General features: G+C 41.4%; 1 protein-coding gene across 3 annotated transcripts in view; it reads right to left on the reverse strand.

Annotated features, from left to right (window-relative positions):
- SLC4A8 (solute carrier family 4 member 8) overlaps window positions 1-25,708 on the reverse strand; it is a 102,592-nt gene that overhangs the window by 15,985 nt on the left and 60,899 nt on the right. For 2 of the 3 annotated variants that reach the window (XM_006168126.3, XM_006168128.3), the window contains exons 12-21: window positions 24,200-24,374; window positions 22,684-22,817; window positions 20,863-21,108; window positions 16,896-17,001; window positions 15,809-15,970; window positions 13,212-13,325; window positions 9,150-9,311; window positions 7,699-7,950; window positions 3,860-3,928; window positions 1,353-1,526 (exon numbers count right to left, since the gene is read on the reverse strand). In XM_006168126.3, coding sequence (XP_006168188.1) covers window positions 1,353-1,526; window positions 3,860-3,928; window positions 7,699-7,950; window positions 9,150-9,311; window positions 13,212-13,325; window positions 15,809-15,970; window positions 16,896-17,001; window positions 20,863-21,108; window positions 22,684-22,817; window positions 24,200-24,374 — 1,594 coding nt within the window. Of the gene's footprint in view, window positions 1-1,352; window positions 1,527-3,859; window positions 3,929-7,698; window positions 7,951-9,149; window positions 9,312-13,211; window positions 13,326-15,808; window positions 15,971-15,998; window positions 16,396-16,895; window positions 17,002-20,862; window positions 21,109-22,683; window positions 22,818-24,199; window positions 24,375-25,708 lie in introns of those variants that run through there. The other variant, XM_006168130.2, reaches the window with a different exon arrangement.

Consider the following 25,708-nt stretch of genomic DNA (forward strand, 5'->3'; position numbering starts at 1 on the left):
AAAAAAAAAAGAGAAGAGGATAGAGAAAGATAGCAAGTGAACAATAGAGGGGATGTTAGTGAGAAACAGATATGGTTTATTATCTGTTGAAGATGACGTGTATAGTATTCTCAACTGGACTGGTCTGGGAAGTATTTCATGATGGGTGAAGTCTTTTAACAAGCAAAATGAGAAATAGTGATTGACTGTTTTAAAAAATTATAATAATAATAATTATTGGGAAATGCATGGAAAAGACTTTGAATGATAAGGCGGGGAGATTGATGTCTCTGTATTGACTGACATGCATGGCATTCCCTTTTGAAAAAGCAATGGAAGTCAATGTAAAGTTATATGTAATCCAATGTAATATAAAGAAGATTATGATGATTAAAAAAAAAAAAAAGAATACCAATGTAGAGCCCTACATGTATTCTGACAATATAGAGAAACCTAACAGGAGGGTGTAGATCCAGGAGATTAGAGGAAAACAATTAAACATAGAATTACCATATGATTCAGCAATTCCACTCCTGGGTATATACCCCAAAGAATTGAAAGCAGGGCCATAAACAAATATTGGTTCATGTCCCATGTTCATAGCAGCATTGTTCATAAAAACCATAATGTGGAAGCCAATTCTCAGGGACGAATGCATGGAGAAACAAAATGTGATATATGTGTATAACTGAATTTTTTTTTGGAGAGGTTTTTGCTATAGGGCACGTGCGCTTGCCAGAGAGACAGAGAGACAGAGAGATAGAAAGCGAGAAATCACCCCCCCAGGGGGGATGGCCATGTCGCAATTCCTTCTCCTCCATTCTCCCCTCGGGATCTTGGGCACGCATGCACATGCGCCCTGCATGAATTTAAAGCCACCAGGTCTGGGACATGAACCGTGGTCAACTACATGGGAGTCCAGCGACATAGCCATTACGCTAATTGCTGGTCCCTATAATTGAATATTACCCAGCCTAAGAGGGAATGAAATCCTGACATAGCTACAACATAGGTGAACCTCGAGGAATTATGTTAAGTAGGATAAGTCAGTCAGAGAAGGACAAATATTGTATGATTCCACTTACATGAGATTTCTAGAATAATCAAACTCATAGAGGCAGAGTAGAATGGTGGTTGCCAGGATGTGGCAGGGCAGGGACAATGAGAAACTTTCATTTAATGGGTGCAATGTTCCTGTTTGGGAAGATGGAATTCTAGAGATGGATGGTGGCAATGGTTCCATAACAATGTAGAAGTACTTAGTGTCACTGAACTGTACATTTAAAAATGGTTAAAATTGTAAATTTTATATTACATTATATATATTTTACAACTTAAAAACTAATAATGATTTAAAAAAGCAAAAACCTCACCATCATTGGGAAAACAATAGCAGCAGGAGATGCCTTGATGACCCAGAGCAGGACAAGGCAGGTCAGCTGGATGAGGGTGAAGAGGTGCACTTTGCGGAGTGGCACGTGGCGCAGGTAGATAAAGTCTGGCTGGTGCTTTGCAGGCATCCCAAAGAGCTTCAGGCGATCAAAGAACTGAAAGGAGGGAACTAGCATTTATTTTCAGGAAAATTCTCTGGTCCAGAAGTTTTGTTAGACCCATTCAGGTTGCTTATATCACCTGCTTTGAAAGGTAGATAATAGTGTCCATTGGCCAGAAGTGGACACTGAGGCTCAGAGAGAATCAAGGTTGTAGGAGGCTGAGTCAAGATTTGTTTTTGTTTTGTTTTTTAATTTGCTAGAGGACATGTGTACTAGTCAGAAAGTGAAAGAAGGAAAGTGAGAAAGCACCCCCCAGGGGAGATGATTATGCCACAATACCTTCTCCATTTCTCCTTTCAAGATCTTGGGTATGCACACACATGTGCCTGGTGTGCTTTTCAAACTGCTGGGTCCAGGACACAAACCACACAGTTAGTCATGTGGGACCCAGCCAACTTCACCCCCACACCACTGGATGCCCCATGAGTCAAGATATGAATCCATTTTTTCTAATTCTAGGTTCAAATTTCTTTCTCCTGTCTCAAACTATGGCTCCTGAAAGAGCTCTTTCTCAAGGAGCAATGAAAACAAAATAAGCTTTGTTTATTATCAAAACCAAAACTCTTTTTTTTTAAGGGAGGTTTTTGCTATAGGGCGCATGCGCTTGCCAGCAAGGCAGAGAAAGACAGAGAAACAGAAAGCAAGAAATCACTCCCAAGGGGAGATGGCCACACCACAATCTGTTCTCCTCCATTCTCCTCTCAGAATTTTGGGCACACATGCACACATGCCCAGACACCCAGCATGAGTTTCAGCCACCCAGTCCAGGACTCAAACCACAGTCGTCTACATGGGAGTCCAGCAGCATAACCATTATGCCATCTGCTGGTCCCTCAAAATCAAAACTCTTACTTGTTCCTTGAGGGATTTAGAGCTATTCATTATTTATAATGAAAAGATAAAATGAAATCTCATTATATTCTAAATATATAAAACATGATCTTCTCTATATTATAAAAAAAGGAAAACAGAGATCCAAAGATTAAATAACCTGCTGAAGGCCACATTAGAACTCAGCATATGGCAGGGCCAGCACGTGGCGAGGTAGATAAGGCACTGGATTCCCTCATAGCCAGCTACAGTTCAAGTCCCAGACCTGGTGACATACATTGTCTCTCTTTCTGGTAAGTGCGAATTATAAAAGAATAAAATAAGTTAATAAAATAAAATAAATATATTTTTAAAAATTATTTATTTACTTTTGTTTGTTCATTCATTTTATTTTAATTTGACCAGAGAAAGACACACACGGGGTGGGGGGCGGGGGGAAGAGAGAGAGAGAGAGAAAGAACAAAAGAAGGAAAGTAAGAAAGTAAGCCACCAGGAGGTATGGGACTCGAACCATGGTCGGCCATGTGGGTATATCCAGCACCTTAACCATCAAGCCACCTGCTGGTCCCCAAAATAAATATTTTTTAAAAAAGAACTCAGTATATGGGGGCTAGCAGGTGGCATAGTGGTTAGGGTGGCTGAATCCCACATGGCCAAATGCATGATTTAAATCTTGGACCCAGAGGCTTGAAAAACACCAGGTGCATGTGCATGTGTGTCCAAAATCCCAAGAGGAGAATGAAGAAGAAGAGATTGCAATACAATCTCTGGGAGGTGCTTTCTCACCTTTCTCCCTTGAGGTTGCTTTTTTACTTTCCCTCTCTCTCTGTCTCTGGCAAGCATACACACCCTATATGAAAAAATTTTATAAAAACAAGAGAAGAACTCAGTATATCTCAAAGAAAATTCAGACAATAAAAGAAGAAGCTATTGTATTGTCTGAGTGCCCAAGTGTTGATGAGAAGCTCCTGATTTTCTCTGCCTGAAAGACTCATAGGAATGAGTTAACAGACAGGAAAAGGCAAGTATAATAGGAAGATATCTGCTTATATAAAGCAACTCTCACTACTGCCCGATCTTTTCACCCATGACCTCCAAAGTTGACCTCTGCTTTCTGATATGCTTAACCTGGCACTAAACCTTGAGCTGCCCATGTGTGGAAACCAGTTTGGTTCTTGACTCTCTTTCAGATTCAAATTTACCAGCACCCAGCAAAGCACCTAGTATTTAAAATGTGCCAATAATTGTCTGCTGAATAATGAATGAATGAATGAAACCATGACATCAAACCAGGCCACGTTGGAAATCTGTAATATCATGCTAACATGATAGTATTTTGTCCCTTATCCAAAGAAATGTCTAAAATAGCTTAGCTAGCAAGACTAGGAAATAGTTTCTCAGAAACTGGTTGTGCTTCCTCTGAGGAGTTGTCCCTCCCTGTCAGGACAGATGAACTCAGAGTGAGAAGATATGACCCTGGACAAACCACACAATACCTGAATTCCCTGTAGTGAAGAAACTCCCATGTAGAGGAAAACTCCATAGAGTACTGGCATCGGAATAAACTGGGAACAAAATGGTAGAAAGATCAGAAATGAACTGGTATCATAGAATATTCAAGACTATAAAACTATAAGCTATAAAATAGACTAATAAGCCATTAAATCTCCAAGAAGGAAACAAAATCACAAAATAGCTGCATCAGCTTTGTATTACTTTTGCTGTTTTTATATGATTTAGAAGTAGAAGCAAAAGCAGAAGCCAACAATGATAAAAATAATTTTGTCCTGAAATGATTACATTTAAGTTATATCATAAACCTCAGACTCACATCTCACCATTCTCTGGCTCTTCCTCCTCCATGGGGCAGATAGACACACACACACACACACACACACACACACACCTCATTTACAAAACTGATTTTGTTGTTGTTGTTATAGGGCATATATACCTACCAGAGGGAAAGTGAGAAATCACCCCCTGGGGGGATGGCCACACCACAATTCCTTCTTTTTCACTGTCCTATCAGGATTTTAGGCTCACACATGGCATGCTATTCTTTCTCTTTCTCTCTCTTTTTTTTGGGGGGGTGTGGGGTGGGGGGGAGAGGTTTTTGCTATATGGCGCATGTGCTTACCAGAAAGAGAGAGACAAAAAGATAGAAAGCAAGAAATCAGCCCCCCCACCCCAGGGGATGGCCACACCACAATCCGTTTTCCTCCATTCTCCTCTCGGGATCTTGGGCATTCACATATGCCCAGCATGAGTTTAAGCCACCAGGTCTGGGATGCAAGCTGCGGTCAACTACATGGGAGTTCAGTGACATAGCTATTATGCCAACTGCTGGTTCCCACATAGCATGATTTTCAAACTGCCAGGTCTGGGACTTGAATCAAGCTATGTGAGACCCAACTACTTAAACTCCAGCTACTTGCTTGCTTAGAACTGATGTTTTTTTTTTTTTAATTATTACTTATTTACATTTAATCATCTGATGCTTTTTAAGCCTTCTGTAATCACACAATCATCTCCTCAGGGATTTGGTCCATGTTAACAGGGACTTTAAAAGTTTCCTTTTTTAAACTTGATCAGAGACTTGAGGGTAGGAGCAGAGAAGAAGTGATTTTATAGACATGTTAATATTGTTAATCCTGCACTTGACTTTGCATACAGCACTTTAATGTGACTTTCTTATCACATCGCATCTATACACCTCGGTAACCCTCATAGCAAATGGGGTAAGGGCATGGGGCCTATGGAACCAAAGCAAAGAAAATGTCAGAGCTGAAGACAAAACTAGACTTGCTTTTACTTGGGGGCTAAAGAACATTCCCAAACATAATTCTTCTCAGAATTAGAAAATCCCCACTGAATTTTATGTTGTTCTATCTCTAAGTGTCTAGACATTCTAGTTTGGTAATAACTTTGTAAACTACTGAGTGATGTCCTAAAAGAATCTTCATAAGCTACAGGTAGGCTAGGTGATGCCCACCACCAGGCCTTCATAGTTATGTTCTTGGAAGGGCAGTAATCTGTGGGCTCCTTCAGAGGACACCTCGACCAGGGTGGGAGTGAGAGTAAGGATGGAGTGCTGGGATAGGGGATAGAAGAGAGTAAGGGGTATGGGCATGGCCAGTGGGAGGTAAGTTTAAGTGGAAAGTAGGGGAAAGATGACAGTTCAGAATTCTTTACCATCCTTCTCAATTCTCACCCTTGATGGGTATCTACAGTATAGGCTAGGGTAGTTAAAAATGTATCAAAAAGAGGGAGAAAGGAAGCAAGGGAGACATGACACAAGTGCTCCAGAATGGTCAGGATGTGACAATACAGTTTTTGTTTTGTTTTGGTTTGGTTTTTTTTGAGAGGTTTTCGCTATAGGGAGCGTGCGCTCACCAGACAGAGAGAGACATAGAGACAGAAAGTGAGAAATCACCCCCCAGGGGGGATGGCCATGCCGCAATCCCTTCTCCTCCATTCTCCTCTCGGGATCTTGGGCATGCATGCACATGTGCCCGGTGTGAGTTCTAAGCCACCGGGCCTGGGACATGAACCGCGGTCGACTACGTGGGAGTCCAGCGACATAGCCATTACGCTAACTGCTGCTTCCCAACAATACAGTTTTTCTTTTCACTCTATCTACCTCACAGAAAGACCTTTTGGAAGAGTTGTCTGCATACACACTCTACTTCCCCATCTCCTACTCTCTCCTCAGTCAACTGATATTGGGCTTCTGTCCTATTCAACTGCAATGAGGTACCTCCCCACTCCTACCCTCAAAACTTTGGTTAGTTTAAAAAAAAAAAAAAATTCAAATTTTAGTCCATATTAAAATACACCAAATCCCTAAAGAGATGACTGTGTGACTACAGAAGATTTAAAAGGCATCAATTCTGTAAAAGAGGTAGGTGCATGTCCCCATCTGTCCACTCCCACGGAGGAGGAATAGTCAGAGTGGTGAGATATGAGGCTTAAGGTACAACTTACTCATAATCAATTCATTTTAGAGCAAAGCGTCACTGTCAGCTTCTGCTTTCCTTCAACTTCTAAGTCAGGTAAAGGCAGCAGAAACTAATGCAATCGACTGAATCTGTTGTCAAGCATGATAGACCTCCATGTCATTAAATCCAATGGCCTTGGTTTAGCTACTTTTCTAGTCAGCTGCTAACCTGTCTAGTCTTTCTTGAAACACTCCCCTCATTTGGCTTCCCTGACACCACATCCTCCTAGTGACCCTACTACTTCTCTAGCAGCTTTTCCTGAGAGAAGCTGTTGCTGTCTCCTCCTCTATCCACCCTCTAAAATCTGTTCCTCTCTCTGGTCATTCTACCATTCTCCCTGAGTGATATCATCTACTCCCCTGGCTTTCAATATCATCTATATGCTTTTAACTACCAAATTTGTATTTTTAGTCTAGAACCCTCCCTCCAGCCTTTTCACTCAGATGACTCCCAGATATCTCACTCAAAATCTGAGCATAGTCCCACTCCTCACAAAATCATGCAGTCTTCTCCATCTTAATAATTGCCATTACTCTTCATTAGACAACCAACTCAGAAATCTAACAGTCTTCTTTGCTTTTTTTTCATTTTCTTTATCTCACTCCACATCTACTTAATCGGCAAGACCACTGGATCCGTCTCTGTGATAGACACATAGAAGCCATGCCTTTTTATCCATCCGTGCTACCAATTTCCTTACCCAAACTACCATCATCTCTCACCTGTAATAGCCTTATCGGTCACTCTGCTTCTATTCTTCCCCAACCCTACAGGCTTATTTTCTACATATCAGCCAGAGTGATTTTTTAAAATATTAACTGAATCATGTCCCTCTCTTATTAAAATCCTTCAAAGGTTACCTCTAAGCAATGTTGGCAAGTCTCTACATGATCCTCCCCTGCCCACTCTTCAGTCTTATTAACTGTACTCTTGTTTTGACTCAATATCCTTGAGCCACATGGCCCTTATATTTGCTATAACCTCTATCACTTTTTTCCATTGCAGGGCCCTACTAAGACTGCTTTACTCTCCTCCCTCCATTTCAACTCCTGTAATCCATGGCAAGGCTGGCTTCATTTTCATAATAAAACCATTTCCTCAGGCCTTCTCTGGCCACACTAACTCAAATATAACCCCCTTAATTCTCCTTAGAACCAGAAAGCACTATATATTTCCTTTATATCACCATGACACTATCACATTTTACAATGATCATGTTTGTTTTCTTAACTACATATTACCTGTCTTACCCTGCGTTTGGGGTACAAATTCGTATGTGTAGTCCAGCACAAATTAGACAATCCATATTGCCTAGTAAGTAAATAAATGATTACCTTTAAGATAGTTGTCATGAAGACTGAGCAGCCCATCAGCACAAAGATCATAAGGCCAGTCACTCTCTGTTCTCGAATGCCTAAGAACTTGGGCTGTTCTCCAGGAGCAGAGCACTCAGATTCCAGCTTGAGGCTATTCACATGTGTTATGGAGAGGACAGTGGCAGGGACAAACCAGGGCAGGCCCATGATGGAGCATACACCCAGCATGATGGCTACCATTAGTAGGTCCAGGTGGTAGCCACAGCCTTTCTGGAGGGAAATAGAGTCTGTATCACCATCAGTGAGATGGCCATACTGGGGTACAGAGCAGTGAACTAAGGGTCTCAGGCCCAAAGCAAGAAAGGGTATAAGGGTATGGAGGGAGGAGTCCTGGGATCCCAGAGGAGTTCTGCAGCCCCTCCTGGTTAGAAGGGAACAAAGAAGAAAAATGGAAATCTTAGCCTGTCCTATACATGCCAATATCCATTACTTTTTTTTTTTTTTTTTTGAGAGGATGCCTGAACTCGCCAGAAAGACAGAGAGAGACAGAAAGCTAGAAATCACCCCTCCCAGGGGGGATGGTCACACCGCAATCCCTTCTTCTCCATTCTCCTCTCGGGATCTTGGGCATGCACGCACACACGTCTGGCGTGAGTTTAAGCCACCAGGTCCGGGACTGAAACTGTGGTCGACATAGGGAATCCAGTAACATAGCCATTACGCTAACTCCTGGTCCCCCAATATCCATTCTTTATCCAATTGCTCCCAGCTTACTCTGAGCCTCACATATTCAAAGATCCATCCTTCCCTTGAAGAGTAACCAGAGAACAAGCCATTCTAGATGGTGACACTACGAGATGTGGAAATGAATGTCCTTATTACATTTCTACAATACATCCCAAGATCTTTGTCAGATCTGAATGTTGCCTATTCTGAGGAAGGAAAGAATAAAGTTGAAAGCATGCTGCATCTCACTAATAGATGTATTAGAACAATCCCTAACTCTCTAGGCTATGGGCTCAAGATTCAGTCTGGAAACCCTCATAAACGATACCAATGGGAGAATACCTCTCTGTAAGAATCAGTGGTTCAGCTCAAGCCCTGACCTGAACCTCAGGAAGACAAGCTATGGCTGCCTGATACAGAACAGGTAGCTAGCTCTATAGGAACCACCAGGAACTCTGTCCATCCACCTTCCCCACAGGTTTGAGAGGGGAGTAATGGATGCTGCTTACACATCATACCAGAGTGGACCATATTCTAGTCTGGTCTCATCTCCAAACCAATCTTTGTTATTAATGGAGGGAATGGAAACCTCCTAGCAACCTATGATTGTTTATATATAAGTTTTACAGTTCTTGGTCTGGATAGGCTTACCCTAAAATTTAAAGAGACAAATAAGCAAACAAAACAAACAAACAGGAAAACAAGTTGTCATAGCAGTCTTCTAGATAAGAACCTCTTATTACCTTGAGCTTATGTTCCTTCCTATTAATGATGACAGCTGTAATCTGCTGGTCCATGAATATTAAGATAGTGCAGAGAAGAGCTGGGATAATCGCAGCTATCACAGTCCACCAGGGATTAGGGCCAATGGGATTGATAAGCCATCCTCGATCATCCCTTGTTGGCTAAGGAAAAAAACAAAAACAAAAACAAAAGCAAGACATTGTTTTTGTATTTTAAGTTAACCATAGTTATTAGGGCAAAATAGATCAAACTGAATCACAATATCCACATTTCTTTTTATTCTTAAATGAGAATTCTTTCTAAAAATAGGTGTGCAATATAGTAACTCCTTAGAAACATATGACCTTGTTCTAAATCCCCTTTGAAACAGTCCATCCTCAATTATCAATTCCTGTAAATATGCATTAATACAACCCTTCCACTCATTCCCCAAATCCCTATGTACAGAAAAAGCAACTTCATCTCAACATTAGCCCAAGTAAAATATAATTAACCACTCAATCTGTTGTCAAAAAAACTTAATGACTTCCAAAGATTATATAAACAATCCAGACTATACTCCTCAAGACTCCTCTCCTAGAAGCTGTTTAACATGTGTGTACAGTACAAATAAAGGCAAAGTGGAACCAGTTACATAGAATCTCTTGGGCTTAAAATGAATTGCTCTAAGGGCCCTCTCCCATCAACAGGCAAACAGAGGCCCAGGCACCAGACACTTGAGAAGGAGCTCAAGACGGCTAAACTGAGGGACTCATTTGACCTAGGATCCTCTCTAATACTTCTGAAAGAACTGTTCATAAATTATACTGGAGGTATCTCCTAGATACTCAAATTCTCTCTGCCAAGTGTACTCTGGGTAAAAGAAGCTCACTTGTTTTGGCAAGTGCTACTGAAGGATAAAAATCCAGGGATATTAATTAGCCCAGAATTGACCCAGGCTCAATGAACAAAACAAAAACTATCATATCTGAAGCATTTAGTTCTATGTTAGTCATGACTAGGATTCAAGGACTCTTCAAGAATATCACCAAGTCCCGGGACCAGCAGTTAGCGTAATGGCTATGTCGCTGGATTCCCACGTAGTTGACCGTGGTTTGAGTCCCCAACCCGGTGGCTTAAACTCACGCCGGGCATGTGTGCGTGTGTGTGTGCACAAGATCCTGAGAGGAGAATGGAGAAGGGATTGCGGTGTGGCCATCCCCCTGGGGGGTGATTTCTCTCTTTCTGTCTTTCTGTCTCTCTCTTTCAGGCAAGCACACGCGCCCTATAGCAAAAACCTCTCCCCCCCCCCAAAAAAAGAATATCACCAAGTCCCACATTATGAATGAGTTTGATTCTAAAAGTTTACAGAATTCTATTTCCTAGTAACAATGTTCTAAATATTAATTATCAGATCAACACAGAAGCTTATTAAACCCTTAGTGACAAAACAACCCTTATAATCATACTAGTCTTCAGAATGGTCTTGGGAACTGGGGGCCATGTGGTATCATAGGGAAGGAAAAAAGGAACTTTGTTTCCTGAATGTGGAGCCTGCCACAAGCAATATTTTCTTTGATATTCTCCTATTACCTTTTCTTATCTCTCTCCTACCTCCCAGAGGCATTCTTCCCAGATATCCCAGAAATTCAGTACCTTCTGAGTATCTTAAGCCTACCCATCAGGGAACCTGTCCAAGGATTGCTTAACGCTCCCAAATTACCTATTTTTATACAAAATCTATTCAGCCCGAAAGGCTGACCTCAGCTGGATTAGAAAGAAAGCCGATTGCGCTCATTCACATAAAAGTAGGAATGCCATATTCTAGGAGGTATTAGTCATATAAGAGGATGCTTGTTAATCCACAAATTTCTAACTGATGACATTTCAGCCCATTTAATAAAATTTATAATTTCAGGCAATATGGAAAAAGGTATTTTTAACCAGGGAGAGAGAGAGAGAGAAAAGAAAAGAAAAAGAGGAGACATAGGCCCACTGTATGGGACATGCACAACTCAGGGTCTATCTTTATTCCTCTCTGTCTTTTCCCTGCCAACCTTTCCCACCTTATTTTTTTATTCTTCTTAAGTCACTGAGAATGCCTATGTTTTCTCTCCTCTGCACCTTATGGGAATCTATGGAAATAAGTTAAGCTACTCCATCTTCTTTGTTTACTCAACACCCCCAAACTGAAATATATTTTGAGTCCCCATGTATTGATCATTTGTTTTACTTTTTGTATATGAATGAAATAGGGCTGAAAAGATGTTATGGTTCTACTGGCAGAGGCCCTAGCTTCCAGGTAAGGTTCCCCCTTAGTTCCATTCCTCCCCTACTCAGTCGGATCTTGGCGAGGGGTGGGGGAGAGTCCTGTACCCTTTTCATCCTTCTCACTGCCCTTGTACAGCTGATGTGCAATGAAAATGCTGTGACCCAGACTTATTCCAGAGACCCACATGTTCACACTATCTGGTGTATATATATATATATATATATACACATACATATATATATATATACATAAATGTGCACATTCCATTCATTCCATTGTTTTAAATTTTAACAGATTAAAAACAGTAAGTTGTGGAACCAGGAGATGGCGTAATGGCTACATTGCTGGACTCCCATGTAGTCGACCATGGTTTGAGTCCCGGACCCAGTGGCTTAAACTCATGCCGGGTGCGTGTGCATGTGTGCTCAAGATCCCAAGATGAGAATGGAGGTGAAGGGATTGCGGCGTGGCCATCCCTCCTGGGGGGGGGGGGGATTTCTCACTCTCTCCATCTCTTTCTGTCTCTCTGGTGAGTATATGTGTCCTACAGCAAAACTTCTCAAAAAAAACCCCAAAACAAATAAATTGTATTAATGATAACAGATACTATTTATTGATATAGTTATATAATTTACTTTTTCTGTTCTATTTTTTTTTTTGCTTGAATTTGACTAAACCTGAAGAGTTTTTTTTTTTCTTTTAAGAGAGATTTTTCTATGGAGAGGCATTGTATGTCCCTACTTAATATATACTGAGTGTCCGCACTCTATGACTGACAGTGATTGACTAAAGGATATAGAAAAACAGTAAACGGATATAAATACAGATATAGTGTGTGTGAAAGAGTAGGATTTGAGGAAGAACAATTAGAAGAAAAATGGGGAAGAAAAGCATTAGTGGGACAAAGAAACGGGCCAATTTCTGTTAAAGATATTTTATAGTTTAGGGACCAGCATTTAGTGTAATGGCTATGTCGCTGGACTCCCACATAGTCGACCGTGGTTCAAGTCCTGGACCCGGTGGCTTAAACTCACGCCAGGCGTGTGTGCGTGCATGCCCAAGATCCCAAGAGGAGAGTGGAGGAGAAGGGATTGCGGCGTGCCCATCCACCCTGGGGGCGGGGTGTGATTCCTCGTTTTCTATCTCTCTGTCTCTCTCTGTCTGGTGAGCGCACGCGCCCTATAGCAAAAAAGTCTCAAAAAAAAAAAAAAAGATATATTATGGTTTAGTCAACTGGACTAGGGAGAAATGTTCACATGTTAAAATATTCACATTGTAAGCTAAATAATGTGATTGACTGTATAAAAAAATGACATTTTAAAAAATTATCAGCAAATAAAATAATAAATAATAAAATTTTTAAAAATTTAAGCTTACTTTTGGAAAAAAAAGAGAGATTTTTGTTGTAGGACACATGTGCTCGCTAGAGAATCAGAAAGAGACAGACAGACAGAAAGCGAGAAATCACCCCCCCCCCCAAGGGGGATGGCCATGCTGCAACCCCTTCTTCTCCATTCTCCTCTTGGGATTTTGGGCAAGCATACACACATGCCCAGTGTGAATTTGAAGTCACCAAATTGGGGATTTGAACTGTGGTTGGCCATGTGGGAGTCCAGCAACATAACCATTACACCATCTGCTGGTCCCTGAGTTTGCTTTTCTGAATAGTAAAGCATAAGAAACAAAATTTAGATGTAGAGAACTACAAAACTCATCTTATGATTAGGATACGGAAAAGTCTTTGATGTTGACGTGAGATCAAATTCTATGAAATTACAGCAGGACACTATGCATTCTGAGTTCTATTTACCTTGAACACACTAGGAACTTGAAGCTTTGGTGATGGGACCCCAATCAAAAAATCAACAATCACCATTGTGAAGATAGTGAGGAAAACAGCAAAGTCACTCACCATGGAGCGTACCTGGCATGAGAAAGAATTAAATAAGTATATTAATAAGATAAATGCATTTAAAAAATAATTTAGTATTATAAAAGGTTTATAATCGTCAGAAGTATGCTTTCATTTTATAGCTGAATAAAACATATTTAAACAATGGGAATATATTAATACATCCAAATTCATGCCCAGAAAGTATGAATATGATTTGGGAATGATCCCTCTGACAAATCCTGTCATAGCCCAGCTCAGGTTTTGAAGAATTCTGTTTGAGACAGTCAGGCCCAGGTTTAAGCTCTAGTTCTAAGAATTTAAAAGTGAGATTTTCTGGGACCAGTCAAAGATCATGGTGCTTACCAAAAATCTTGGTTGCAGCAACTCTGCCTTTCCCTCCTACCCAATATCCAATCCATCTGCAAGTCTACTTCAGAACATATGCAGAATCTGAGCACTTCTCAACACTTGCACTTCTCTTACCCAGATCAAAATCAGCTCTTCTTTGAGTAACTACAGCAGCCTCCTAACTTACTCCTACCTTTGGGCCTTCTACAGTTTTCTTCAAACACAGCTCCCTAACTAATAATGTAAAACATTATGATCGCATCATTCCTCTACCAAAGCCCTGAAACTATTCCTCACTTTACTAGGTTAAAAACTCCTAAGGCCTTCCTGGCTTAGAAGGCTCACATGGCCTGTGACTAGTATTGTCACCTCTCCAATCCTGGGTCCTATCTCTCTCCTGCTCAATTACTCTGCTCCAACCACACAGACATTTTTGCTGTTTCTTAAACATGCTGGGTTCCCTCCCACCTCAGCATCTTTGTATTTGCTCATCCTTCTACCTGAAATGCTTTTCCTCCAGGTAACCTCTTGAGTAGTTTTCTCACCTCCTTTAGGTTCACTCAGCTATCACTTCTCCATGAAATTTTCTCTGATGATCCCACCTAAAATTATCTACTCTCCACCCCAGCACTTCCTATACTCCTTTCCTGCTTTATTTTTGTCATAGCACTTATCTCAGTTTTACTAGTATTCACATCCAATTTAAGAGCTGTCCTAAGAAGGCTCTCCCACTTTTACAGTTTAGTGCAGCTTTAATAGAATAAAATGCGTATCAAGTGGTCTTTGCCTGCCACAATTTGAACTTCTAATGGAGAAGAGCAAAATATGCCTTAGCCACATGTAACATCACGAGTAAGTACCTCATGAATGTGTTTTAGTCATTTGTGCACAGTTAATAGCTATTCAACTCAGTCTCTCACCCGTTCATGTACCCTATTCTGCAAATATGCCTGACTGAAACCTTACAGAAGATGACCATTTCCTCCCACGTTTGCTTTGCTTTGAAGTCCAAGGTTCCCAGTTTCCTGCCCATGGTTTCATTAGTCCTTCTCTGAATGGCTTAACAATTCTTTCAATAGCCAGGCCTCCCTGCATTCTACATGAAGCCTCTCTTGACCATCCTGGGGCCAAATGGCCCTTCTGTTCTCCGAACTCCTATGACAGGTACATCCCAGGATGGCATCCAACTGTTTATGGCTATTGCATTTGGCACCTGATTGTTTCATGTGTTTCCCCTTCCAATCTGGCGGTAGATACTATCTTTTGAACCATGCTGGTATCTCCCATGGCACTTAATCCAGGCTTGAGCAAGTAGTCAGTATTCAATAGCTACTTGTTAACTCTTTGTCCAAACAGGAAACAAAGACCCAGAACTTATTTAATATGTGTCTCCTTTACTACTGTATAGGCTCACTGAAGTCTAAGAATGTGTTTTAGTCATTTGTGTACAGTTAATATCTAATCACTGAGCCTCTCTCCTATTCATGTACCCTGCTCTGCAAATGTCCCTGATTAAAACCTCCCAGAAAAATCACTATTTCCTCCTGATTAGAACTCTCTTTCAAAGCAATGGCCCATTTAGTTACTCCATACCCAGCCTCTAACCTGCTCATGGTACAAGCAATTGCTATCTGTGTCACCAAAAGGTTACTGAGGCTTAAAACAGTTGTGCAAACCAAGTCAAGAGCATGCTGGCTGCTGAGGTCAATGTGGCCTGTCATTGCATAAGCTACTAGAAGAGCCATCCTTGGGAAGAGACTTTGGGGTACCCTAAAGTATCCAAGATGATCATCCCATTTACCATATGTAGGAGCCACCTCTAGCTATTATATGCTAAGTGTCCCAGAATTCTGGAAATGAGACTTAACAGAATTCTGAAGATGAGACTTGTAGACTTTTAGAGAACACTGCTACTACCTTAAACTTACCTGGTATTTTTAAATAAAAAGAAATTTAAGTATTAACCCCTCATTCCACACCATAGGTCTGTGAAAGACAGTGCCAGATGATAGAAGAAAATGTCACAGGGTGACTCATCAGGACACCTGGAGCTCTCCACCCCGCCAATCTAGTCCACAAACAACATGGAAGCTGAGAACAAGTTCTGTCATATATCAATCCATTCAAATTCTAACATAAGAGAAGTGTCTGAGCATGCTACCTACTCTGGTTGGGAAATAACGGCTTGTCTTAAATGTCTTTAAGGTGCTTGAGAGGATGAAGGTAGTGAAGAAGAGAATACAGGACCAAAAGAGCACATCAGGAGTGTAGGGTCCATGATGACCACATGCGGATCCCATAAACTCTCCATGCATCTCCTGGCATTCCTAGAGGAACAAGCATTTCAGGTGACAAAAAGCAGGCAAAAGGAAATAAAAAGCTGCTGCCCTCTGGGTCCACCATTCACTGTCATCCCACAACTGCTGGGAAGAATAGGCCGCCAGCTATATCCATGCAACCTCCATGTCATCGCAGATTTCTGTAGGTTCCTCACCTACACAGGTCCCTTTCAAGTGATCATTTTGGCCCTAAGACACTGCTATGAAATACAAACTGTCAGGAACAAACATTACTTCCAAGGTGCTGGGAAGACCCTAGGAATTTATTTTTTTATTATTATTGTTATTGTTATTAATACAGAAGACCTCCAAACTTGAATATTCTTCAAGTTCCACAAAGCCTGGATCAACTCCTGCTGGGCCTGGTTTCATCCCCAAATATTCTCAGTGCAGAGTTACTGGAAAGGGTGCACCTGGGAGAAAATAGAAGGTTAACCTTTTTTTCCCTTTATGTACAAGAGAACTTCTGAAAGGGAAAAAGAAAATCGGTAAGAATAATATTTTAGGCCCAGCTTCTATGGTAGAGTCAGAAGCATACTTCCAGAACTGCAGTGCTGAAAGCCACATGGCCAACTATGGGTTCAGATCCCCAGCCAGGTTGACCTGGAATATGCTGCGTGTGCACACACAGGCTAAAGATCATGATGAGTTTAGGGCCTGGGGGAAGGGAATCATGGAGTGACCACACCCTATTAAGGGTACTTTCTCTCTCCTCCCCACCCCCACCCCCGCTTTCTCATACAAGTACATATGTTCTCTATTATATTTTTTAATTTAAAAAAATAATAGTTTTTAGAAAAGCTTTATTTCTGTAAGTGCCAGAGTTTGCCAAAGGGCTCTTCTGCTTCCACCTAGGAATCCCTCTTAAACTTCATGGTCACAATGCTAGGGCATTGGCAGCTCCCAGACTTACACTGACAGTCAGGTTAGCCCAGTGGACTTCTGTTGCCACGATGTTGTGGTCCTTCCAGTACTGTAGAGTGTGATTGTTTGGATTCTCTGGGACAGTACACCTGCAGCTGAGAGGAAAAGACAAAAAGATTCCTAAGGAAAGACAACAAATATTCAACGAAATGTTTTTAGCCATCACTGGGTTAAAGGCTCTTCAGAACCTGCCCTATTTCTCCTTTGCATACTTCAGAGCTCTTAAGCTCTATGGGTTGAGGGCAATCTATAGGCACGACCACACTCCATTTTTCAGTCAGTAAAATCAGCATGTGATCTTGGAGTCAATTGTTCTGACAACCACGCTTTGCATATGATGTGCTCCAAATAAGTCCTCATGATTTCCATAGTCAATCTATATAGGAAGGAGCTCCTATTATCTCATTCAGTCCTCAACAACTTCTTCCAAGTCTGGATATCTTACTCCTTATACCCCTATCAAGCTCTTGTTCTGAACATTGAAATCTTTTGGGATTGTGATGCAAGCTTTTCTTGACTCTGTATTATACTTAGTAATATCCTACAACCTTGGCCATGTCCAGGCTACTTATACTGGAGCCAGTGCTGACTGCTCCATTAGCTTCCCCAGGCCTCTTTTCCATCCACACCATACTAGACCATTCTGAACCTGGTAACCAACTGCTTACCATGTAGCATCCCAGTCCCAATATGCTTCACATATGACTGGCTCCCACTGTGGCCAACTGACATAGCCATCTCCACCAACTTAGTTTCATCTATGAATTTAATAAGCATACATTCTAAGATATAGCAAGACAGAATTAAAATTCAAAAAGATCTCAGCAGGTTGCAATAATAAGAGTAAACCAACAAAATAAAAATCGAGAGAGGCCAGCAGGTGGTGTGGTGGTTAAGGTGCTGGATTCCCACATGGGTGACTGATGTTTACGTCCTGGAACTGGCAGTTTGCCTTCTCACTCTCTCTCTCTTTCTCTCTCTGGTGAGCATACATGCCTATAGCAAAACTTAAATAATAATAATAATAGAAAAAATTAAATACTTTTTAAAAAGAAGAAAAAATCAAAAGTAATAGGGAAAGCTATAATCCCTATATTCAGGTCTAAAAAATTAATTCCAGGGACAAGCGGATAGTGTAATGGTTACATCACTGGATTCCCACATAGTAAACTATGGTTTGAGTCCTGGACCTGGCAGCTTAAATTCATGCCAGGCATGTGTACATGCGTACCCAAAATTCCAAGACTGGAGGAGAAGAGATTTTAGTGTGGTCATCCCCCCGGTTGGGTGATTTCTTGCTTTCTGTCTCTCTGTCTCTCCAGGGAGCATAAATGCCCTATAGCAAAAATCTCTCTTAAAAAAGTAAATTCTGGTGGGGGACTAGCAGTTAGTGTAATGGCTATGTCACTGGACTCCCACGTAGTCAACCACGGTTCGAGTCCCAGACCCGGTGGCTTAAACGCACGCTGGGTGCATGTGCGTGTGTGCCCATGATCCTGAGAGGAGAATGGAGGAGAAGGGATTGTGGCGTGGCCATCTCCCCGGGGGGGTGATTTCTTGCTTTCTGTCTCTCTGTCTCTCTCTGTCTGTCTGGCGAGCGCACGCGCCCTGTAGCAAAAACCTCTCCCAAAAAAGAAAAAGAAAATTAATTCTGGGACCAGCAGATGGCATAATGGCTCATTACTGGACTCCCATGTAGTCGACTGTGGTTCAAGTCCTAGACCCAGTGGCTTAAACTCATGCCAGGCACGTATGTGTGCATACCCAAGATCCCAAGAATAGAATGGAAGAAAAGAGATTGCAGCGTGGCCATCCCTCCTATGAGGCAATTTCTCGCATTCTGTCTCTCAGTCTTTCTCTGTCTTTCTGGGAGCGCACACACCCTATAGCAAAAACCTCTTCCAAAAAAAAACCAAAAATCAATTCCAGATTTGAAAGCAACCAAGATGTCCTCCAATAAGTGAATGGATGGATAAGCTATGATACATCCAGACAGTAGAGTATTATTCAGCACTAAAAAGAAACAAGCTATCCAACCACAAAAAGACATGGAAGACCTTTAACTGCATATTACTAAATGAAAGAAGCCAATCTGAAAAGGCTATGTATTGTATAATTCCATCTATATGACATTCCAGAAAAGTAAAAACTACAGAGACAGTCAAAAGATAAGTGGGTTTCTTTTCTTGGGGGGAGGAGGTGGAACAAGGATGAATAAGTAGAAAGCAGAGAATTTTTAGGGAAGTAAAACTATTCTGTAAGATACTATAATAGTAAATATGTCACTACACATTTGTCAAAATCTATAGAATATACACCAAGAGTCAACCCTAATATAAACTGTAGACTTGGTGCTTATGATGCATCAGTGTGGGTTTACTGACTGTAATAAATGTATCACTCCGGTATAGGACAATGGGAGATGCTGTGTGATTGTTGCAGGGAGGTGGGGAGACAGGGAATATGTGGGAACTCTGTACTTTCTGCTCAACTTTGCTATTAACCTAAAATTGCCATAAAACATATTGTCTAATTTTTAAAACATGAATCCCATGCATATTAACCTAAAATCATTTACAGTGTTAGGGAGTTAAGCTCCATATGAATGAACAGTGGAATGCAACAAAGAAAAATATCTTTAGACTTATTAAGAAAGATCTACAGTGGGACCAGCAGTTAGCATAATGGCTGTGTCACTGGACTCTCATAGTCGACCGTGGTTCGCGTCCTGGACCCGGTGGCTTAAACTCAACGCTGGGCACATGTGCGTGTGTGCCCAGGATCCTGAGAGGAGAATAGAGGAGAAGGGATTGTGGTGTGGCCATCTCCCCTGCGGGGTGATTTCTCGCTTTCTGTCTCTCTGTCTCTCTCTGTCTTTGTGGCAAGTACATGCGCCCTATAGCAAAAACCACTCAAAAAAAAAAAGAGAAGTCAAAAAATGAATCTTACAGAAATAACTCCACCAGTAAGTCCCAATTCACTAAACTTTTAGGAGTATTCCCTCTAATTGTTTTTACTCTGTAATAAAATCTTAAAAATTAAAATAAATGTCTTTGTTCATCTGCGTTTTAGAAGGTTAGATAAATGGATTATGAGATGAGGTAAAAGTGCACTGTGGCTGGTTGGCAGATGCCTCCACACAGCATGCTCTCTTCTCAGTTTTAGGCAGAACTTCACTTCACAACAAGATCCTTCACAGCAGAACTGTACAGCCAGAGGGAAGGACCTGATGTACAGAGCTAAATGAGAAGGCTCTTTAGTCACAATTCGGAGAGGAACATACCAGAGAAGAAATGATTTATAGGACCGGACTCTCCTAGATGGTTGAGAACATAGCCAGATATTGCATTTCTTTTCCAGCTGATAGAAACTATGTCGAACACATGAAGAAAACACTGTCCTTAGACGTGAAATCTAGGAAGTACATAGGTTTCTAGATCTTTATGATACAGTGTAAGATAGTTCTGGACGTGAAGGGAATTATTAATACAGCTTTACCTAATGATTCAGTTGTTAATACATCTCTACCCAATGATACAGTTGCCTGTATATACTTGGAGAGAAAAAAGGTCTACTATCTCGCTTGATAACATAGTCCACAAGGCTTATGAGTCCTGGCCAAAATAAATTTTTCCCACTAACTAACTCGAATTCTCTCTGCTACATTTGCAGTCTATTTTCTATTTCAATGCCTAGAAGCAGAAGATCAGCCTGGAAATCATTTCTCAAGTCCCCTCTGGGTTTCACTTTTAGTCCATTCTCTCTGTCATCACTTTTGATTGTTCTCTTCTGGCAGCCCTCCAAGCCTCTGCATCCATTTCTGATCACTGTATCCCAGAGGGCCAAGACACTTCCTTAACAGAGCTATAAGCACTGCAGGGCACACTACATCAGTCATTAAACTCAATCCCTGTGCTCAATTAAGAAAGAAAGAAAGATAAGCAGAAAGTACTTACTAATAGAGACTAAGGTGGTCCAGCTGGCTGTGCATGTGGATGGGGTAGGTCTCTGCCAGGTGAATCAGCTTTTCTATTGCTTCATAGATGAAAATTATGCAAATCAAGGAGGCAAATGCTTCTTCAGTAAAGCGGGTAATATAGCAGACCAGGGAACTGGCATCAGTTGCCACAAGGACAATACACAGAAAGGCGGTCCACAGCCCAATACAAGCTCGCAAGGAGAGGTATGAAAGAGCGTAGTCTCTGAAACAAGACCAAAGTTCATCTAGAAACATGGATAGGTGGTATTACACGACAAAGGGAAATTTGATTAATTCATTCTCATATTATCTATACCTGTGTTGCAACCCAGTTTTTCCTGACTCTGATTTGTACTTCATTCCTAAATAATAATCTAGAACATAAAGATTTTCTTCCTGGCTGTTATTTGTCATAGCAATGATATAATCAAGTGGAGAAGGAAAGAGTTGTCTCTACATAACATTTCTGCCATCACGGCCCAATGTTATTAAGATCTTAGTTTTACAGTAAGAAAAGAGGGCTGCAGGCCAGTCAGTGGCATGGGGGTTAAGGTGGGTAAATCCCACATGGTTAACTGTTCAATTCAAGTCCCAGATCTGGCAACCTGAGAAACACACCAGACACATGTGCGTACATGCCAAAAATCCCAAAAGGATAATGGAGAAGGGACTGTGACGTAGTCATCCCCCTGAGGGGATTCTCTTTCTCTTTCTTGTTTCAATTCTTCCTTTCTCTCTGTCTCCCTCCCTCTCTCGCTCTCTCTCTGATGGGTACATGCACCCTATAGCAAATTAAAAAATAAAAAGAGGGACCAGCAATTAGCATAATGGCTATGTTGCTGGACTCCCATGTAGTCTACTGTGGTTTGAGTCCCAGACCTGGTGGTTTAAACTCAAGCCGGATGCGTGTGTGTGCATGCCCAAGATCCTGAGAGGAGAATGAAGGAGAAGGGATTTCAGCGTGGCCATCCCCCCTGGGGGTGATTTGTCACTTTCTGTCTCTCTGTCTCTCTCTGTCTTTCTGGTGAGTGCATGTGCCCTATAGCAAAAACCTCTAAAAAAAAAGAATGAAAAAAAAAGGAGGGCTGGCTTTAATTTCCTGTCCTTCTACTTGTATTACAAAATAAAAAACAAAGATTTTTACAGGAAAAGTAGGGAAACTGGGGCATTGCTAAGTTCCCACTACCACCAGCAACCAGAATATGAAGAGAGGATATTAGGCTAAATTAAAAATTGATCTGAAATGGCCCAGCCATGGTGGCACAGAAGACAGTATGACAAACTATAGTGCTAGAAGCCACAAAGTGACCGGTGATTGTGTTTTGAATCCCCGGCCTATCTGGCCTGAAACATGTAGGGTACATGCACGAATGCCCAAAACCTGATGAGCTGAAAGGCTGGAGAAAGATCGTGGCATGGTCAGATGCTGTGGAGGTCTCTTCTCTCCCCAGCTCTTTCTCTTATATGTATACACATGTGCTTTATCATGAATAAACAAAAAAGTTTTAATTAACTTAAAATTGAAATGGAGAAGATTGAATTAGCTGGAAAAATCTGTTTTAAACAGATTTCAATAATGACTTAGGGACATTAATCAAGCTCTTTAAGATCAGGAGATCTGCTATTTTAGGTAGGGTGCTACCTGGGAGCAGAATAAATCATATGAAGTTCTTCCTTCAGGTTTCTTACAATCCAGAATGACATTTGCCTGCTTATATTCAATGTAGGATGTAGTATTCAACTGTGGCAGCACAATAACCACCTCCAGTTAGAGTTTTCAGAAAAACAAATATCTTACTTGCAGAATTTGAACAAAATCTTTTCAAACACAAGCACTGGCCCCGTACTTCCCAGGATGGTGAGAGCCTGTCCCGCAAATAAGGAGTAGGCGATCCCAGTCATGGAGGCTCCGAACAAGGATTCAATTGCACTCTAAGGGGAGAAAACAGTCATCACTGAGTCCGCAACCCATGAGTAAAGAGTACTGTTGGCTTATGTATATCCCTGACTTAGCTCTCATGTGTGCCTTGACAGTCATTTGCTTGTATTTCATCTTAGCAAGGGTGATGTGTACATACTGTCTAACACTCTTATAAACAGATAACATTTAGTAATTCAAGTGTCCAAATCCATTTGCATATGATCCCTTGACTAAGTCCTATTCTTCAGTAATTCAATTCAGAATTCAAAAATAATAGGGTCAGCAGGTGGCGTGGTGGCTAAGGTGCTGGATCCCACCTGGCCAACTCCTTGGTTTGAGTCCAAGACCTAGTGGCTTGAAAAACACACTGGGTGCATGTGTGTATGTCCAAACTCCTGAGAGTAGACTGGAGGAGAGGGAATTGTAGTGTGGCCATCCCTCTGGGAGTGACTTCTCACTTTCCCTCTCTCTGGTAGAGCACCCATGCCCTACGGCAAAAATCTAAAAAAAAAAAAAAAAAAAAAAAGTAAATTAAAAATAAAGTTTCAATTAAAATTTTTTTAAGTAATAAAATGTATGATAATACTATTTACATTACTAGCTGTCATAAAAGGCCACTTTAAATCTTATTTTCAAATAGTATAAATATATCCATTTTCTATCCTTGGGACGATAGTCAATTCAACTGGGAAACCAGCTACTGAAACTGGTATTCAAGCAGAACTGAGACTGCTCTAAAGGGATGGCTGTGACCCAGCCATAGTGAAACATGCTGCTATGATGCTGTGCTCTGCAAGCTTGCACCACATGGCAGGCATGGCAGGTCAAGTTTAATTCTCAGTCCAACCTAAAGGCTGATTGCAGCTGTGTGAACCTATAGTCCTAGCAACTCAAGCAGCTGAGTCAGGAAGATCATGACACGGCAAGACCTTGTCTTAAAAACAACAGCAAAAGGGACCAGCAGGTCGTACACTGGTTATGCCACTAGATTCCCACATAGTTGACCACTGTTCAAGTCTTGGACCTAGTGGCTTAAAGCTCACACTGGGTGGATGTGCATGCATGACCAAAATCCCAAAAGGATTAGAGTGAAGGAGAGGGATTACAACATGGTCATCCCCTGGGGGGTGATTTCTTGTTTTCTGTCTCTCTGTCTCTCTCTGTCTCTTCGGTGAGCACATGAGCCCTATAGCAAAAATCTCTTTAAAAAAAACCCAAAAAACAAACAAACAAAAAAACAACAATTAAAGGAAGGGCTTTGCTGCTCTTTCATGTCATTCAAGAGAAAGAATCTAATCTTATTTTCAGCCTAGGTCATTTTTTCCTCAGTGAACTTGGCTGCCACCACCATATTTTAGGTCTTGTTTGGTTAAAAATGGTTAAAAATTCTTACTATGCGCCCCTCAGTGGCTTCTCCAAGCAATCCCCCAAAGGTGATGACAGGTGACATGCAGGCACAGTATAGGAACAGAAAGGAGGCCAAACACTGTAGGCTGAGTGCATCCCGGTAGTCGCTCCAGTACCAGGGGGCCTTCCGCTTGATGTCCAGCACTAAGCCCCCAAATAGCCTGTGGAAACATGGCAGATAGACCTCTAATGCAGTCCCTTTTCCACAAAAGCATAAAAACAGCACACATCTGAAAGCACTTCAGTTGTGCTCTGTATTGAGGTAGTACCTTGACTTCAGTTTGATGCAAGTACAGGAAATCTCGCTGGGGTCAGCAGAGATCCTATTTACAACCAAGGACATGAATTCACAGTAAATTTCACCAATTTTCCCAAGCATAAAATAATTAATTTGGGTATGTGTATTACCCATTCAATACAAAGTTCAAGAAAATTAACATGAAAGCAAGTATCAGCTTCAAACTTCAAGGTCTGAGCTGTTAGGAAGAAATGCACAAAACCAACTCAGGATATTAAAGTTGTTAGTTTTATTAAATGTTTTCTAGATAAAAAGCACCTATCACATGCACTTTCTTACTCTGAACAATGCATATTATTCTTAAGAAATTAGCGTAATGATTCATGCAATTGACAAGTAGTAGCAGATACTGGGTGCAGGCAAGGTGCTAGGTTCCTGAGATACAACAGCGAGCAAGACAAACACAGCCAGCCATTGCTCTCCAGGACCGACGGTCTAGCACAAGACACAGGCAGCATTGTGAGGGTGTGATGGTAGCACAGAACAGGGAGGAGTAATTCAGTAATTCAGCTGCAACTGGAAGATAGACTGTGAGTCAGCCAGATGATGCAGGGGGTCGGGGGACTAATATGGATGGTACTTAAAGGTGAGAGCACACAGTAGCTTTGAGGTAAAGAAATATGACTAGATACTACAGTGTGAGGGGCAAATACCAGTAGATGAGGCTGGAGAAGCAAAGTCACAAAGGGCTGTGTATATAAACAGTTTTAAGGAACTAGAACCTTATCTTACTAGCATGTCAATTTATTAAATGACTAACATAATCAAAACATGCATCCTGGAAAGACCACTCTTAAAACTGTGTAATGAATGGAGCATTGATGGGATGTGACTGGGAGGTAGAATTAATAGGACTCGGTGGTAGGACTTCAGGGCCCCTCTGTACTTCCAAAGGATGAGACAGACCATAAGCAAGATAGCCCACACTATGGAAGAACAGTGCTCCCACATTCGGCTACTTTTTCTAAAAGTGGAGTCATTGCACCAGGGTGAAAGCTGCCAGATGAATAACAGAAAGAGTTACTCAGCATTCTATGGGACAAACCATCTGGTTTCTTCTACAAATCAATGGCACAGAAAAAAAGAAACAGCGGGGACAGCAGGTGGCATGGCGGTTAAAGGCACTGGATTCCCACACGGCCAACCATGGTTCAAGTCTCGGATCTGGTGGCTTGCTTTATCTCTTTTCCTCTCTCT

The sequence above is a fragment of the Tupaia chinensis genome, unplaced genomic scaffold, assembly GCF_000334495.1.
Source record: "Tupaia chinensis unplaced genomic scaffold, TupChi_1.0 Scaffold145652_1, whole genome shotgun sequence".
NCBI classification, from domain to species: Eukaryota; Metazoa; Chordata; class Mammalia; order Scandentia; family Tupaiidae; genus Tupaia; species Tupaia belangeri.